Below are 19,091 nucleotides of genomic sequence, written 5' to 3' on the forward strand. Positions count from 1 at the left end.
TTGAATGACATGTACCTTCCTCGTGTGCATCCCCTCACCCAGCTAGACCCTGTAGGACATTGCATTTTATGGTTCAGCTCTTGGCTCTAAGTTGTATAAAAACGAGCTGGTTCCAATTTAAGAGCATGCAGTACGTGGGAGCAGGAAATAATACAAGGCAACTCCTGGCTATACCCTGCAACCCCATTTTGTATGGGAGCTAATCTCATGCTTTTGCCTGTGCCATCAGTAATATACGAGGAGGATACAAGTCATTTGAAGAGTGAAGACTTCTGTGGGTCTTCGATCTTCTGCTGTGAGATAGATGCGGAGGGAAGCATTGTTCAGAAAAAAGCATCCTTAAAGTTACCGTCTCCTCCAGCACTTTGAAACCAGGCAGTGGCTTGTGATGGTAGACATCACACTGCTATCCCACAGAATGGTGGGATCGGAACCTGCAAATGCTTAAATGTGAATGTCGCAGTGATAAAAAGAGATGCCAGGACTTCTCCTCCAGCCGGACAACTGGAGGATGGCTTGCCACTTATTCCTTCCCTTGAGAAGACCTCGCATTTGAAAGTTGTCCACTGCCCATTTCCTCCTCTCTCCTGATGGCAGTAGAGAAGGTTTCACCTTGAGCCTTGGCTGTGGCTGCTCGGCCACAGAGTGCATCACAGCCACTCCTGTCCACAAATTGCTAATTTTGTTTTGGGAGATGGGGGTGTGCTGACTGAAAATGGTCGGTTGGGGGAACCTTAGAATCGCTGTGACTGGAAGCACATTGAGGTAACTGCTCAGAATGGTCCCTCTTGTCAGTGAGATTCATTTGTTGCATTCCCACAGTTCTCAAGTAAAGGAAGGTTGGTTGGTCAAGTCACCAGCGCTCACCCAAGGCCATCTAAGACAGAAAGGGGTGAGGGTAGGAGAGGGGTAGAGGGACAAGGGAAGGTGGGGAGAAATGGGTGAGGAGAGGGAGGGGGAAGGGGTGAGGGGAGGTAAGGGGTGAGGCAAGGGAGGGGAGGGGTAGGGGTGGGGGTAGAGAAGTGAGGGGTGAGGAAAGGGAGGGGGAAGGGGTGAGGAGAGTGAGAGGGAAGGAATGAGGGGAGGGAAGGGGAAAGGGGTGAGGAGAGGGAAGGGGAAAAGAGTGAGGGGAGAGAGGGGGAAGGGATGAGGGGAGAGAGGGGGAAAGGGGTGAGGGGAGGGAGGGGGAAAAGGTTGAAGGAAGAGAGGGGGAAAAGGGTGAGGGGAGAGAGGGGGAAAGGGGTGGGTGGAGGGAGGTGGAAGGGGTGAGGAGAGGGAGGTGGAAGGAATGAGGAGAGGGAGGTGGAAGGGGTGAGCAGGGAAGGAAGGAGGGAAATGAAATGGTTCTTATGCATATAGAAGAGAAGGCTAAAAATCAGTGCACACCTAGAGTTCTCATAGCTTAAAGAGAGAAATCTGTGTGCCTGTATCTCTAAGTATTAAATACAATAATTGTGAATAGTTAACCATCCCTCCCCAACTCACCAGCCTTTCACTTCTTCCATGGTCGTTGTCAGTGCTAGGAAGCTCGATAGCAGTTTTTGATATTAGGAAGACACCTGTGGGTCTTATTCCAGTCTGACAGTTAGCTCCCACCTTCAGATCTCTAGGTGTGCATGTGTCTGAATGTGAAAGTTCACAGTTTCTCACTGTCCTCATTGTCTCTCCCTCCCTTCATCTTGTGGTCTGTTACATTGTCTTTGTTCTCTTTCTCTTCCCAGGTTGTCTGTGTCTCAGCTCTGACCTCTTTGCCTGTCAGCCTTCACTAACCATCTGGGAGGCTCCTAGCTGCCCCCCCCCCACATCAGCTCCCCACACCCTACACCCCACACCCCCCACCCCCCACCCCACACCCCACACCCCACACCCCACACCCCACACCCCACATCCCACACCCCACACCCCACATCCCACACCCCACACCCCACACCCTACACCCCACACCCCCCACCCCCCACCCCACACCCCACACCCCACACCCCACACCCCACACCCCACATCCCACACCCCACACCCCACACCCCACACCCCCCACCCCCCACCCCACATCCCACACCCCACACCCCACACTTCCTCTTTTGCATCTTCTGTGTATCACTATACCTAATCACCCACCTGTTTCGTCATCATGTCTTGTTTCATTTTCGCCTGAAATCTTTGTGTTCCCAGACAGCTCACTCTCTCTCGTCCTGTCTTTGCCAAAGGCTTTATCCTTGCCTGCACTGCAATCCAACAGAACTGTGTTTCCCTCACTCCTTTGCCTTCCCTTGTCGTTGTCCGTTCTCCTCTCTCTCCAAGTGTCCACATGGCAGAATTACAGTTTTGCACCCCACCTCTCCCTTTCTGCCCCACCCAGTTGCCCCCCCCCCCCCCCCCCTCGGTTCAGTTCAGACAGTAAGAGAAGCGTGACCTTTGCCCCCATGGTGCTGGAGGCATAGAGTTGAAGATACTGACACTTTGGTTCGTACGTTAAACAGATACCTTAGTAACCACAACGGACACGAGCAGAACCAGGAAGACACTTTTTGGTCTCAGGCCCTGGAAGACTTAGAAACGTGCGGACAATCAGAACTGTTAAGAGAAATTGAGGTAATTACATTCTTCTTGTTGTTATTCCACTTTCTGTAAAGTTGTAGCCATGCATTGAAGGCCTAGGTCAGTCTTTGGGTATCAGTCAGCCAAGGTGAGGCTTTCTGGCCTCTGTCAGCCTAAATAAGGCTTTGGGGCCTCTGTGGCCTAGGTGAGGCTTTCTGGCCTCAGTTGGCCTAGGTGAGGCTTTCTGGCCTCAGTTGGCCTAGATGAGGCTTTCTGGCCTCAGTTGGCCTAGGTAAGGCTTTATAGTCTCTGTTGCCTAAGTGAGGCTTTGGGGCTTCTGTTGGCCTAGGTGAGGTTTTATGGTCTCCATCGGCCTTCGTCGGCCAAGGTGAGGCTTTGGGGCCTTCATCGGCCTAGGTGAAGTTTGGGACCTTTGTCAGCTTAGGTGAAGCTTTGACTTTCCCCTCGTGGGTGCCCTTTTTTTTTGAGGGGGTGTTGTGATGGGGGGTGTGGCAAACACACTTTCTGTCATGCAGTTACAAACTATCATCATCCTTTGTGGCAGGAGTGGGGCATGGGATGTTGAGGAATACATTGAGCTTGGGGGACTGTGCAAATGGACGTACATTACCCAGACTTGTGGAGAGGAATGTAACTGGGTGGGTGGGTGCTGAGTCAGGAGGAGTTTCCAGACTTGGGAAGGGGACATGGGTGGGGAGGGGGTGGTTGAATGTTATTTAAATCATGGAAGTAGGGTGGGGGGGAGGGCAGTGTTGAGTGTGGCACGCAGCAGGCATGCCCAGATTGTTATGGCAGTGTGCAAATCAAAAACCATCTCTGGGCAAAGGCCATCCCAACAGCAAACAGCCTGCGAGCTGAGATAACCTGCACTGACCAAGGGATGGTCCCATAACATCCAGCGTGGAGGGGATTTCAATGTTTAAACCACCCATACTGCACACAGCCAGTGCTTGTGTGAGACTGTTGCCAGTGCATTATCGCTCCTGGGGGATGGAGGGGAAGACATGGATTGTTTTAGCTCCTTTCCTGGCCATCCCGAAACAAATAACTGATAGCCAGTGAAGTACTTTTGAAGTCCAGCAGCCATTGTGTGCACTGCAAGCTCCGAAAGATAAAGGTGAGGAGCTGATAATCTGTTTCAGTGATAAACGTGGGCCAGGACAATCCCAACGGCCTTTCTCAGCGAGGATCTACCCTCTCCCCCAGCACCAACAGAATTAAGGCGCTTAAGCCCTTAAACCCACTCCAACGTTAAACAATGCCAGAGAAAATTTGCGCCCTAATCTCATTTATTCCTTGTTCCTCAACATGAACACATTGAAACGTCAGCGCTGTATAGCAATGTTGATATATCTTTCAGAACATGGCATTGGCCTGGCTTACAGGCCTGTGAGTGTGATTTGAGCCCATGATATTCTGTTTCTACTGCCTACCAAAACCCACTGAGCTGAGGCTGGCAGATGAAATTACGATGTGACATTCACCATTGTAACGAGGCTAATTGTTTAATTATATCTCACTACGTTGTCCCCAAGGTGGAGCACAGACTCTGGTGGTCTGGGCAAGAGTTCGTGCCAGGAGCAACCAGGCATCTGAATCTGGAGGGGAAGTTTGACACATTTAGCCTTGAGGTTGCCGTGGCTACAGAGTTTAGGGTTCAGACAGAGTGGATAAACCACAAAGCCAGAGTTTGGTGGTCTCTGGAACAGATGGTGATCAATCATAAGAACTGGGAGCAGGAGTAGGCCATTCACCCCCCTTATCCCCCCCACTTCAAGTTTGCTCTGCCGTTTATTATAATCCTGGCTGATCTTATCTCGGCCTCAACCTGCACACTCCCCACAGCCCTTCAGCCCATCACTTACTAAAAATCTATCTATGTCTGCCTTAAAATTTACCCAATGTTGCAGCATTCACCGCACTCTGGGGAAGTGAATGCCACGGATTCATGACCCTTTGAGGGCAGTCATTTCTCCTCATCTTTATTTTATATCTGCTACTCCATAGTTTAAAGCTATGATTTCTTGTTCTAGGTTTATAGAATGGAAACAGTGTGGAAACCAGCAATTTGGCCCAAGGGGTCCACACCAACCCTTGGAAGAGTAACCCACACAGATGCATTCCCTTATTACGCTACCTTTACCCCTGACTAATGTATCTAACCTACACATCCCTGAATACTATGGTCAATTTAGCATGGCCAACACACCTAACCTGCACATCTTTCAACTGTGGGAGGAAACCGTAGCAAACCTACACAGACACAGGGAAGAATGTGCAAATCCACACAGTCAGTCGCCTGAGGTTGGAATTGAACCCAGGACTGTGAGGCAGTGGTGCTAACCGCTGAGACAGCTCACATCCTCTCCACATCTACTTCATCAATGCCCTTTAGCATCTTCATACCTCAGTTAGTCTTCTTCTGAACTCCAGTGAGGATCAACCTAAACCGCTCACTCTCTCTTCATAAAATAAACCCCCTCAGCTCCGGAATCAATCTAGTGAGCCTGCTCTGAACTGCCTCCATTGCAGCCCCTCTGCAGCACGCACTTCACTGTTTGTCTCATAGAGTCATAGAGATGTACAGCATGGAAACAGACCCTTCGGTCCAACCCGTCTATGCCGGCCAGATATTCCAACCCAATCTAGTCCCACCTGCCAGCACCTGGCCCATATCCCTCCAAACCCTTCCTATTCATATACCCATCCAGATGCCTTTTAAATGTTGCAATTGTTCCAGCCTCCACCACATCCTCTGGCAGCTCATTCCGTACACGTATCACCCTCTGCATGAACAAGTTGCCCCTTAGGTCTCTTTTATATCTTTCCCCTCTCACCCTAAACCTATGCCCTCTAATTCTGGACTCCCCGACCCCAGGGAAAAGACTTTGTCTATTTGTCCTATCAATGCCCTTCATGATTTTATAAATCTCTGTAAGGTCACCCCTCAGCCTCCGACGCTCCAGGGAAAACAGCCCCAGCCTGTTCAGCCTCTCCCTGTAGCTCAGATCCTCCAACCCTGGCAACATCCTTGTAAATCTTTTCTGAACCCTTTCAAGTTTCACAACATCTTTCCAATAGGAAGGAGACCAGAATTACATGCAATATTCCAACAGTGGCCAATCTCCTGTACAGCCGCAACATGACCTCCCAACTCCTGTACTCCGTATTCTGACCAATAAAGGAAAGCATACCAAACGCCGCCTTCACTATCCTATCTACCTGCGACTCCACTTTCAAGGAGCTGCACTCCAAGGTCTCTTTGTTCAGCAACACCCCCTAGGAGCTTACCATTAAATGTAGAAGTCCTGCTAAGATTTGCTTTCCCAAAATGCAGCACTTTGCATTTATCTGAATTAAACTCCATCTGCCACTTCTCAGCCCATTGGCCCATATCATCAAGATCCTGTTGTAATCTGAAGTCTCCCTCTTCGCTGTCCACTACACCTCCAATTTTGGTGTCATCTGCAAATGTACTAACTTATGCTCGCATCCAAATCATTTATGTAAATAACAAAAAGTAGAGGGCCCAGCGCCAATCCTTGTGGCACTCCACTGGTCACAGGCCTCCAGTCTGAAAAATAACCCTCCACCACCACCCTCTGTCTTCTTCCTTTGAGCCAGTTCTGTATCCAAATGGCTAGTTCTCCCTGTATTCCATGAGATCTAACCTTGCTAATCAGTCTCCCTGGGGAGCCTTGTCAAACGCCTTACTGAAGTCCATATAGATCCCACACACAAAGCCATGTTGACTATCGCTAATCAGTCCTTGTCTTTCCAAATACATATACATTCTGTCCCTCAGGATTCCCTCCAACAACTTGCCCACCACCGATGTCAGGCTCACTGGTCTATAGTTCCCTGGCTTGTCCTTACCACCCTTCTTAAACAGTGGCACCACATTAGCCAACCTCCAATCTTTCGGCACCTCACCTGTGACTATTGATGATACAAATACCTCAGCAAGAGGCCCAGCAATCACTTCTCTAGCTTCCCACAGAGTTTTCGGGTACACTTGATCAGGTCCTGGGGATTTATCCACTTTTATGTGTTTCAAGACATACAGCACTTCCTCCTCTGTAACATGGACATTTTGCAAGATGTCACCATCTATTTCCCTACAGTGTATATCTTCCAAATCCTTTTCCTACTAAATACTGACGCAAAATACTCGTTTAGTATCTCCCCCATTTTCTGTGGCTCCACACAAAGGCCGCCTTGCTGATCTTTGAGGGGCCCTATTCTCTCCCTAGTTACCCTTTTGTCCTTAATGTGTTTGTAAAAACCCTTTGGATTCTCCTTAATTCTATTTGCCAAAACTATCTCATATCCCCGTTTTGCTCTCCTGATTTCCCTCTTAAGTTTACTCCTACTTTCTTTATACTCTTCTAAGGATTTACTCGATCTATCCTGTCTTCCTTTTTCTTAACCAAACCCTCAATTTCTTTAGTCATCCAGCATTCCCTATATCTACCAGCCTTTCCTTTCACCCCGACAGGAATATACTTTCTCTGGATTCTCATTATCTCATTTCTGAAGGCTTCCCATTTTCCAGCCGTCCCTTTACCTGCGAACATCTGCCCCCAACCAGCTTTTGAAAGTTCTTGCCTAATACCGTCAAAATTGGCCTTTCTCCAATTTAGAACTTCAACTTTGAGATCTGGTCTCTCCTTTCCCATCACTATTTTAAATCTAATAGAATTATGGTCGCTGGCCCCAAAGTGCTCCCCCACTGACACCTTGGTCACCTTCCCTGCCTTATTTCCCAAGAGCAGGTCAAGTTTTGCACCTTCTCTAGTAGGTACATCCACATACTGAATCAGAAAATTGTCTTGTACACAGTTAGCAAATTCCTCTCCATCTAAACCCTTAACACTGTGGCAGTCCCAGTCAATGTTTGAAAAGTTAAAATCCCCTACCATAACCACCCTATTATTCTTACAGATACTGAAATCTCCTGACAAGTTTGTTTCTCAATTCCCCTCTGACTATTAGGGGGTCTATAATACAATCCCAATAAGGTGATCATCCCTTTCTTATTTCTCAGTTCCACCCAAATAACTTCCCTGGATGTATTTCCAGGAATATCCTCCCTCAGCACAGCTGTAATACCATCCCTGCTCAAAAACACCACTCTGCCACACCCCCCCCCCCCCTTCCTCCTCTCTTGCCTCCCTTTCTATCCTTCCTGTAGCATTTGTATCCTGGAACATTCAGCTGCTAGTTCTGCCCATCCCTGAGCTATGTTTCCGTAATTACTATGATATCCCACTCCCATGTTCCTAACCATGCCCTGAGTTCATCTGCCTTCCCTGTTAGGCCCCTTGCATTTAAATAAATGCAGTTTAATTTATTAGTCCTACCTTGTCCCTGCCTGCCCTGACTGTTTGACTCACTTCTGTTCTCAAATGTACCAGTCTCAGATCGATCTCTTTCCTCACTATCTCCCTGGGTCCTACCCCCACCCCCCCAGTTTAAATCCTCCCGAGCAGCTCTAGCAAATTTCCCTGCCAATATTTTAGTCCCCTTCCAATTTAGGTGCAATCCATCCTTCTTGTACAGGTCACTTCTCCCCCAAAAGAGATTCCGATGATCCAAAAATGTGAATCCTTCTCCCGTACACCAGCTCCTCAGCCACACATTCATTTGCTCTATCCTCATATTCCTGCCCTCACTAGCTTGTAGCACTGAGAGCAATCCAGATATTGAGGACCTCCTTTTTAAAATTCCTGCCTAACTCTCTGTAATCTCCCTTCAGAATCTCAACCTTTCCCCTTCCAATGTCGTTGCTTCCAATGTGGACAATGACCTCCTGCTGTCTGTACCTCGGATTAGGGAATCCCCTAACACAATTGATCTCTTGGAAGCCATCGTACCCCTTGTTGCATTAGAGCCAGTCTTCATACCAGAAACTTGGCTGTTCATGCCACACTCCCCTGAGAATCCATCACCCTCTACATTTTCCAAAACACCATGCTTGTTTGAAATTGGTATAGCCACAAAAGGCTCCTGCACTAGCTGCCTACCTCTCTTACCCTTCCTGGAGTTAACCTATCCATGTGACTGTATCTGAGACTTCCCCACTTCCTATAACTGCCATCCATTACATACTGTTGCTATTGCAAATTCCTCATTCCTTCTAACTGTCTCTCCAACTGTTCCACTCAATCTGATAAGATTTGCAGCCAGCAGCATTTATGGTAGATGTAATCCGCAGTAACCCTTAAACTCTCTTTAAACTCCCACATCTAACAAGAAGCACATATCACTGTATGAAAGGCCATTTTTGCTCCTTCACAATTTACAAACCCAGAAAATAACCCCGTCTTATTCCTCTACAAACACTGCCCCAGGTTAAATTAATAGTTATGGCTTACATTTTAAGTTTAATCAAGAGACGTATCTCCAAATACATATAATCAAGAAAGAACCCACTCTACTCACTACTGCAGACTTTCTGTAGGCCACTTAAACCAAGTAACTTATCTGCTTCTGTGCTGTGAACTTTGCCCAACAGTTCCTCCAAGATTAGTTGTGATTATCACTGTTTGTTAATTTTCCCAGACTCACTCCAATGTCCAGCGATACATGAATTCAAACAGCAAAGGCAGTAATTGTGGTGTCAGTTTCTTTCTCTCTCACCTGCACTGACCTCACCATGTGCTTCCTTTGTCTGTTCTTCTCCCTGTTAAAACTGCTGTTGTTTTGATCTTTTTCCCCCAAAGTTCCAAAACAATGCAACAGCATATAAAACAGTAATTGCTGCTCCTGGAATTAGAGGAAATCACCTCCAGCACATAAAATACCTCAAAAAAGGAGCAGCTGTTACAGCCAGAAATTTTTCCCGTCCTCCATCTTGGATTACCCTGAATCTGGATCATTTAGATAATAAGTTGTCTTTCTATTTTTCTCATCAAAATAGAGAACGTCACACTTATCCATGTTAAACTTCACTCAGGGCCAAATGGGACAACTCACTTTTGGGGATGAGCCAGTTTATCTTTGCTGTTAGAAGTGAAGTGGGAGGCCAGATTGGGGGGGGTGGTGGTGGTGTTGAAGGGACAATCCTTTCCCTCCAAGTTCAGAGGCTTCATGCCCCGCGGTGACCTTGGACCAGGAAGAGAATACAGCTGTGGAAGGAAAGAGATACCTTGAAGTAGATAGACCCACTCATTGACCAGCAACTTTGGAGGGTGAACCACTGGGAATAGTGTAAGGAAACCAATGGTTAATGGGAAGGGATTTTGATGTTTGCAGCAGTTGTTGAAGGTGGAGCTTGAGTAACAGATAGAGGGGATGATGGACAGAGAAAGTGATCAGTGGGATCGTTCTTTTGCCTTCAGAAAAGGGTATTTTATCAATTAAGCAATGAAGTACTGAATTGGATTCCTGCCTGTAACTCACCTCCAGGTCTACATTATCCTACTGTATATAGAAACTAAACAAAGCTCTCATTTACATTTCAGCCTGTAACACACACCTGCGTCTCAGTTATTCTATTATGGAAATCTTCAGAATCTCTCAATTACATTACAATCTGTAACTCACTCCCTAATCCACATTATTCCAAATAGAAACCATCCAGTACTCTCAGTTATTGGGTGGCACGGTGGCTCAGTAGTTAGCACTGCTGCCTCACAGCGCCAGGGACCCGGGTTCCCTCGGGCGACTGTATGTGTGGAGTTTGCACATTCTCCCTGTGTCTGCGTAGGTTTCCTCCGGGTGTTCCGGTTTCCCTCCCACAATCCAAAGATGTGCAGGTCAGGTGAATTGGCCGTGCTCAATTGCCCGTAGTGGTAGGTGTATTAGTCAGGGGTAAATAGGGGAATGGGTCGGTGTGGGTTATTCTTTGGAGGGTCGGTATGGACTTGTTGGGCTGAAGGGCTGAAGTTTCCACACTGTAGGGATTCTAATCTTAAAAAAAAATTATATTCCAGCCCATAAGTCACTCTTGGCTCTGTGTTATTCTATATCTAAATTATCTGAGCCCCTGAATGGCTATGGCAGTTCAGGAGGTGCACAGACACTCAGTTACCAGTAGAGGGTACTGTAACCTAAGGATGCTGCTGCCAGTGTCACCGGTCTATGGTGTGTGGGGATTGAGTACATTGTAATGCCCAGTAGTGCTGTGCCTGTTTTTCAACTCACTGTTATTAGTTTTGCCTTAAATGTAGATGAATACTGTGCCCCCCACCCCCAGCACTACAGGAGAACATTCCCTGCCTCTACCTTTCCTCAAGTTCATTTGTAAGCATCAATCAAATTGTCCAGCTCACACCCCTTCTCAAACAAAAACCTCCGAAGGAGCGCATCCTGGTTTCACACTGATATCCTTTCCGATCTGTGAAAATCATGCAGGGTCAGGAAGGCACTGCCAGTCAGAACTTGTAGACAAAAGTCCTAACCTTTTTTTTAAAACTTCCCCTGACCTCATTCTCCATTGGGAGACAGACATCCTGCCCCCTAGGAGGAGATTTATCCATCTAGAGAGAACTGGGACAGCTCCAGGCTCTTCTCTAGAGAGAGAGAGAGAGCGAGGACTGAGCTAACTTGATAAGAGCTCTACAAAATGAAGAAATGTTTTAATAAAGTAGCTATGTAGGACGTCCCGAGGCACTTTACATCTCCCCTGCTTGCGAAGGAGGACAAAAATAAGGGGTCAAGTCATGAGATAGTCAGCAATTGATGCAAGAGAGAATTATTTACTGAGCGAATGGTAATAATATGGAACTGGCTGCAACCTTATAGGTGAATAGCACAGATACCTTTCAAGGAAATATAGATATGTACACGAGGGAAAAAGGTACTGGCACGTGATCTGAAATAGGAAGGCAGGAGGTTAATCTAGACCTTAGACCAGTTGAGTCTATAATGCACATCCTGCGTAACTTATCAAGTTCACTATCCTTTTCAGAATCACATCAGCAACAGCATGTTCTCCCTTTTTGCTGTGTCTTGAGGCTGGTCTTTGAGATATTCTTATTGTCCAGACCATTTTTTTAATAAAAGTGGGCAAGAACACACTGGCAAGGCCAACTTGTTGCTTGTTCCTAATTACCTTTAAATTGACTGCCCTTGCTTAGCCCTTTCAGAGAGCAAATATGTTCATGACATTGCTGTCATTCTGGAGTCAGACTAGGTAAGCAAAGCATATTCCCTTTCCTAAGGGTATTAGTGAACCAGATGGGATTTTACAATTGACTGGAGTCTGAAGCTCATTATTATTAGGATTATGTATTTATTAATCAAAATTAAATTGCACTGTTGTGGGATTTGAACTCACGTTCTCAGAGTATGAACTTGGCACTCAGGGGTACTAGCCTAGTGATTTGCCACCTAGGGATCACCTAACAATGGTCTGTGTGGCAAATCTATCATCATAGAACCCCCCCCACACACACACACAATGTTTCAATACCAGGCAGTCAATCTGCACATATGCAAAATACTGTGGATGCTGGAAATCTGAAATAAAGACAAGAAGTTCCAGGAAAATCTCAGCGGGTCTTCTGGTTTGAAAGAGAAAAGAAACCAGCATGAACATTTGAGTCAAGGATGACTCTCCTTCAGGACCTGCATTTGGCATCCTGATTTGGGTTGCAAATCTGTTCTGACTAGCCTAGGTACCTCTGATAAATCCAGATTGATGGCTCTCTCTTAATAGGCTGAATGCTGCAGAGTTCATTTAGAGAGATATAAATGTAGGGGGCATGGTAGGTTTAATTCATGGTGCCACTCGGAGTAGGCTGTAGGCGTGAGGTAAAAACCAAATTTGACAGCAATGTCACTTTTCTGCCCAAATGGGCATTGACCGGGAGTGTGGACAGCCCACCCCAGCTCACTCATAGCCTCTGCAGAGCCTCCTTCCACCACCAGGTGTCAGCGTCACATGCTGACACCACGAGCAAGCTTTTGGTGGATTGGGATGGGGGACACCATTCTGGAACAAAAGCCCCTCGCTGTAATTCCACCGTTGAGTGTTCCTGCCCAGACCCCCTCCTCTACTGCCCTATGAATCCCAGGCGCCCCCTCATTGGGTCCTGGCAGAGAGCAGGACCTGGTAAATCTCCAATGCTCCGGAAACTTGGTGTTGGGGACTACCTGCTGGTGACACTGTTGGCACCAGAGAAGTGCCAGCCATCTGATTGGCAGAGCAGCTCTGTGAGGCAGGCCGTCCTCCTAGGTGAGAGCAGATCATTTGCTCTGAACAGGTGGTGGTCTATTGGTTGCTAAATTGCTACAGGGAAACCCAACTAAGTAAAGATGAGCTGACCTCTGACCTCTCTGGTAGGGTTTGGGGTAGATTCCATCTTAAACTCTGGCCTAACCACCCGGAAGATTTAATTACTCTCACAAATACAGCCTATAAACATCATACACTGTAATTGGTTCTGCAGGATATTTGTAATGGATTGATCCAACAAATGAACGATTTGAGGGTCAGGTATTAATCTAGGAACAATGGCAACAGCTCATTTATTTCTCTCACTACGTACATCGGTATAAAAGGCCATAATATGTAATTTATGCAGTGTGCTGACACACACCAGCTACCAGGGTGGCATGGTGGCTCAGTGGTTAGCACTGCTGCCTCACAGTACCAGAGAGCCGGGTTCGATTCCAGCCTTGGGGGACTGTCTGTGCAGAATTTGCACATTTGCCCCGTGTCTACGTGGGTTTCCATGGATGCTCCCACAGTCCAAGGGTGTGCAGGTCTGGTGAATTGGCCATGCTAAATTGCCCATAGTGTTCAGGGGTGTGTGGGTTAGGTGCATTAGTCAGGGGTCAATGTAGAGTATTAGGGTAGGAGAATGGGTCTGGGTGGGTTACTCTTCGGAGGGTTGGTGTGGACTGGTTGGACCAAAGGGCCTGTTTCCACACTGTAGGAAATCTATAATCAATTACCATCTCCCGCTCCACACTGCTGCTGTGATATGACCAGCCAGAGTTGAGCCCAATAAATAATGCGTGGTGGATGCATGTGCTTCACAGCTTGTTTACTGAGTGCACTACCGAAGACGCAAGGCATTTGCGTAGAAGTATTGCTCAGAGAGCTCCTCATTGTGCTGCCCTCTGGATAGATTGCATCATTATCATTTTGGAAAAAAGAAAGCCCTTCCCTTTTTATCGGTCAGTGTAGAATTCCAGGGGCGTGTGTTGAAAGGGAAGACCTCTTTGTACCAGGAGAGAAGCACTCCTCCATGCCAGGTGGCTCCCTTGCGCTCCAGGGAGGTGGTTCAGTTGGTGCCATGAGCGTTTGCTGTTGGCACCATCGCCGTCTTAACAGGGCCCCTTCAGAATTGAAAGCAGGGCACACTTTATTCATACCTAAACAGGATTGAAGATCTACTTTCTCCCCTCTGAAACATTATCGATGTAATTCTTGAAAAATAAGAGGTAATTTAAGTAAAGATTAATGGAATTGGTAACAGATGTAGGAATGCATTATTTCTTCTGGTAGGGAGAGTTCATAGCCATAAAATTGGAGCAACCATTCAGGGAGTATTGTTAGGAAGCATTTCTTACAGAGTGGTAGTGGAATCTGCGCGTCTCTTTCCCATATGTTATTGATGCTGAGAGTCCATTGCAAGTCCCCAGTCTGCTCTGGATAGATTTCTGTCAGATGAGGTGAGTTGAGGATGTGGAGCAAGGGCAGGTAGGTAGACCTGAAGAGCACCTCTCTATGGAGGGCAGAGTGGATTTGGGCTGAATGGCCTCCTGCTCACCCCGTGTTTCCTATGTTGTCGCACACATGTGTGCGGTGCTGTAAACCTGTGTCCGTGCTGCCTCTCCACAGGCTTCTATAATGTCTGGAAGTGAACTGACTTTGGGGATTGAAGGCCACCCATCAGAAGCTGTAAACCACTCAGTGCTGGGGAAGCTGCAGGAAGAGGGTCCGCTGGAGGGTAGTGAGGAACAGAATGAGTGCCCGGTGGTGCCCACGCTGGGAAAGGAAAAAAGATTGGAACTGAAGAAAATTAAGGAAGAGGTTACGCCAACCAGTCCTGCTGAATTGCACAAGGTGAGTTTCCATAGCTAGCTTTGAGCTGAGGGGCACAAGGTGTCTCAGGCCAGAGAGAGAGACAGTGTGAGATGCCAGTGAGAAACTGTCTACCAAGGATCATAACATGGGTACGGAGCAAAGTCCCCGTGACTCCATCCATTGAAGATTCCTCAATCCCAGAGCTGTGCGCACCAACCCTGAATAACTATGTCAAATTGTAACGGGCTTTAGGAGGGAACTTTCAAAGTCCAGCAAGATATGTGTAACCCTCTTGAGTGCCCTCATCAATGGACACGCGTACTCAGGCAGAGAAATGGTAGTGTTAACCGATTGTGAAAGAAACTGGGCAATGAGACAGACAGAAACCCGAGTCTCTGAACATAGAAGGTTCGGATTGTTACTGCATTTGTCACAGGAAACAAGATAATTTAGTACGTGTCTGTGTGTAATTCTTGAGTTTGTCTTTTGTTTCCCTGTTCATTCAAGGGAATGCAATAGTAGCATTTCTCACCCGTCCCTATTGGCCGTGAGAAGGTGGTGGCTAGCTGCCCTCTTGAATCACTGAAACCCCCCCATGGAGTGAAGGGACACCCACAGTGTTTTTGAGCCAGTGATACTGAAGAAACACTGATACAACTCTTGAATCAGGATGGTGTGTGGCTTTCAGATGTGTTTGCAGGTTCCCATGCATTTGCTGCCGTGTCCTTCTAGATGGTAGAGGTGATAGGTATAAAAGGTGCTGTCAAGGGAGCCTTGGTGACCTGAATGAAAACAAAAAGTGTTGGGAATCACAGCGGGTCTGATAGCATCCATGGAGAGTGAGCAAGCTAACGTTTCTAGATGAAGATTCTGATGAAAAGTCATCTCGACTTGAAACGTTAACATGCTGCCTCTCCATGGATGCTGCCTGACTCGCTGTGATCTCCAGCATTTGCTGTTTTCAGTACAGATTCCAGCATCTGCAATAATTTGCTCCTAGCCTTGGTGACTTACTGCATTCCATCTTTTAGATGGTACACACAGTTGCTACCGCGTGTTGGTGGGAGAGGAAGAGAATGAGTGAGGCGTTAAGGTAGTTAAGCAAGTTCCTTTATCTTGGTGGTGCTGAGGTTCTTAGTGCGTGTATATGTGTGTGTCTGTTTGTCTGTCTGTCTGTCCTTGGCCCTGCATGTCCGTGCCATCCTAGTCCCCTAAATGGGACTAGAACCATTTGCCTGCATTTGGTCCATGCCCCTCTAAGCCTTTACTGTTCATGTGTCTGTACAAATGTCTTTTAAATGTTGTAATTGTACCTAAGTCCACCACTTTCACTGGCACCACCCTCTGTGTGAAAATGTTGACCTGTAGGTCCCTTCGAAATCTTTCCCCTCTCACCTTAAACCTATGCCCTCTAGTTTCAAACTCTCCCACCCTGGGGAAAAGACCAGCATTTGCACTCTCTGTTGCCAGTCGCACACGTTGCATGTGAAGTAGGAGACTGGGTGTGAATAAGCAGGTACGAGTGTGTATTGTTGTGTGAAAGAGTGTGTTGCACTTTGGCTAAAAGTGCGCATACACTTTCAGGTGAGCAGCACTGGATGGTTTTTGTATGAGGACACATTTGATGTAAGATCATTTACAAAGACCATGTTAAAACTTGCACAGAAAGCATGTAATTTAACAAAGGAAATTGCGTTGTAGATTCACCCCCTTCATCTGTCACTTTTATTTGACTCTGGTTGCCTGAAAAGTGCATTTTGAGCTAACCAGCTCCTTTTAATATAAGTAATTTAGCATTTCCAAAATGGGAGAAAGGCAGATAAACATGGGATAATATTAGTGTGAAAGTGGAAAGCCATCCATGCAGACCAAGGCCGCACTCAATCCATTGTTGCATTGAGCTGCCTGGAAAATAATTCCAAGAGGTTTCACCTCCTGGTTTCAGCTTTGGGATCAGACCGCAGGTCTGGAAATCAATTACAGGAAGGAGGTTAATGGCAGCTTTTGCAATCCACTCCAGGTGTCAAGATTGACTCTGAGTGCCAGTGTTGACTCTAGTGACAAAGTCAACTCCGGGTGACTCTGGGAGTTGAGGTTAATCCAATGTTTACATCAATTCTGTTATTAAGGGCAGTTCCAAGTCATAGAGTCGTGGAAGCCTACAACATTGAAACAGGCCCTTCGGTCCAACATGCCCATGCCACCCAGATGTTGACATCAATTCCAGGTGTTAACCTCGCTCAGTGTGGAGAAAACATCCTGTCATCAGACCCCAACTCCAGCTGTAGCTGCATCTTTTTGACCTGACCTTCCTGTTCCATTTGAAATCAGAAACAAAACAGAAATTGTTGGAAAAGCTCAACAGGTCTGGCAGCATCTGTGGAGAGAAATCAGAGTTAACGTTTCGGGTCCAATGACCTTTCCTTAGAGCATCCATTCCATCCTTTGCTCCAGATTAATGATTTTTCACGTCAGTTACTATTGGATAGCCAGAAACGATCATGGTAAATTAGGCAATTTTTCTGAAGCCTTTCTTTAATTAGCAGTATTGTTTTCTCAGATCACCATCCACAAGAGCTCCGAGAATGAAGACTTTGGCTTTAGTATCTCTGATGGCCTCTTAGAGAAAGGGGTTTATGTCAACTTGATAAGACCCAATGGTCCTGCTGAGGGAAGTGGGCTTCAGCCCTACGACCGGATATTGCAGGTAAGAAGAGAAGTGTACATTTGTATGGTGCCTTTTACCACCTCAGGATGTCTCCAACCACCGTACAGTTGATGAAATGTTTGTGAAGTGCAATTAGTGCTTTCATGTAGGAAACATCAGTGTGGGGGTGGGAAGGCAAATAGACCCATCAGCCCCTGTTCTGCCATCTGTATTTTAACCCCTTAACACAAATCTATTGATCTCAGCTTTAAAATGTTGCCATACCTTCAGTCTCAACCTCTTTTTTTGTGGGCGGGAGCACTTTGTGGAATACACAGTGGCCCAGTGGTTAGCATTGCTGCCTCACAACACCAGGAACCCAAGTTTTGGCATCCTCCCAGAGGCTGTAGTTGTGCAGGTCAGGGTGGATTAGCCATGCTAAATTGCTCACAGTGTCCAGGGATGTGCAGATTAGGTAGATTAGCCATGGTAAATTGCCCACAGTGTCCAGAGATGTGCAGGTCAGGGTGGATTGGCCACGGTAAATTGCTCACAGTGTCCAGGGATGTGCAAGTCAGGGTGGATTGGCCATGCTAAATTACCCACAGTGTCCAGGGTTGTGCAGGTTAGGGTGGATTAGCCATGCTAAATTGCCCACAGTGTCCAGGGATGTGCAGGTTAGGGTGGATTAGCCATGAGAACTCTGGGGTGATGGGGTGGAGTTGGGTGGGATGCTCTGTGGAGGGTCAGCACAGACTTGATGGGCCAGATGGCCTCTTTCCACAATATAGGGTTTCTATCCTAGAACTTACCTTTGTGTGAAATAGCGCTCCCTGACGTTTAGCCAGAGTGGCTTGGCTCTGACGTTAACGTGATGGCTTTCTGTTCTGGGCTGCCTCACTCGAGGAAACATCCAACCTCTCAAGTTCTTCAGTTACCTCAATCTTCTTCAATCGAGGGAATTGCAGAGACCCCAGAGATGTTGTATCTCACTGGTGGAGGGAGGTTGGGGTGGGAGGAAATGAGAGTCCTCTGACAGTGAGCAAGGAGATTAGGGGTTGGGGGGCTGGGTGGAGAAATGCTATTTAATCCTCAAGACATTGAAGTAAAGTAGCCACCTACTTTCCCATTACAGTAGTTCCTTGAGCACAGGATTCAGACCAACAAGTTCAGGCAGCACCCACTGTTCAAAAACCTGCACGGTTAAAAATAACCTCACAGCGGCCATTGCTGCATTGGATCTTGCATTGCTGGGGGTTTGGCTAGTGACCTCGTTGTGGACTGTCACCCCAGGATGGTTTAACATCCCATCAGCCTCTTGTTGATTCAGAGGCAGGAGTGCTAGCCAAACAGCCACAGCTTGGAACTAAGGGAGAGCCAGCCTTGGAGTTGAGAACAATATTGGCCCAATGACCAGAAATGGAAACCCAGCTTTGGTCATGGTACAGCAACCTGCTGACACCCATCCTCCTCGTTCTGCCTGTAGGAAATGTTAGGTGTAACAAATACCAGTGCTCAGTTCCCTTGGCTGCCTTGGGTGCAGAGCAAAGTGTGAACAAAGGGTAATATTTCCCTGTTGTTTTGTTCTAAGGATATGAGCAAGGCCGCTATTATTGTTCACTCCACATTACCCTTGAAAGGGGATGATGGGTTAGAGGGATATGGGCCAAGTGTTGGCAAATGGGACTAGATTAGGTTGGGATATCTGGCTGGCATGGATGAGTTGGACTGAGGGTCTGTTTCCAAGCTGTACATCTCTATGATTTTACTGGGGTCCATACATCGAAGGACTTCCCCTGAAGGTGTTGGGTAACTGTCTAGTAGGATCTTGGGCCTTGCAACAATGAACAAATGGAAGTGTATGTTGAAGTCATCGTGCTCCATCACTTGAAGGCCAGCTTTGCT

General features: G+C 47.0%; 1 protein-coding gene across 1 annotated transcript in view; it reads left to right on the forward strand.

Moving 5' to 3' along the window:
- The window catches only part of grip2b (glutamate receptor interacting protein 2b), a gene marked incomplete at its 5' end in the record, with an annotated part of 257,289 nt that overhangs the window by 235,647 nt on the left and 2,551 nt on the right, over positions 1 to 19,091 (forward strand). The window contains 3 exons of the mRNA XM_060835042.1: positions 2,478 to 2,589; positions 14,354 to 14,578; positions 17,100 to 17,246. Of these exons, the coding sequence (XP_060691025.1) occupies positions 2,478 to 2,589; positions 14,354 to 14,578; positions 17,100 to 17,246 (484 nt within the window). The remainder of the gene's footprint in view (positions 1 to 2,477; positions 2,590 to 14,353; positions 14,579 to 17,099; positions 17,247 to 19,091) is intronic.

The sequence above is a fragment of the Hemiscyllium ocellatum genome, chromosome 14 (genome assembly GCF_020745735.1).
Source record: "Hemiscyllium ocellatum isolate sHemOce1 chromosome 14, sHemOce1.pat.X.cur, whole genome shotgun sequence".
NCBI lineage: Eukaryota > Metazoa > Chordata > Chondrichthyes > Orectolobiformes > Hemiscylliidae > Hemiscyllium > Hemiscyllium ocellatum.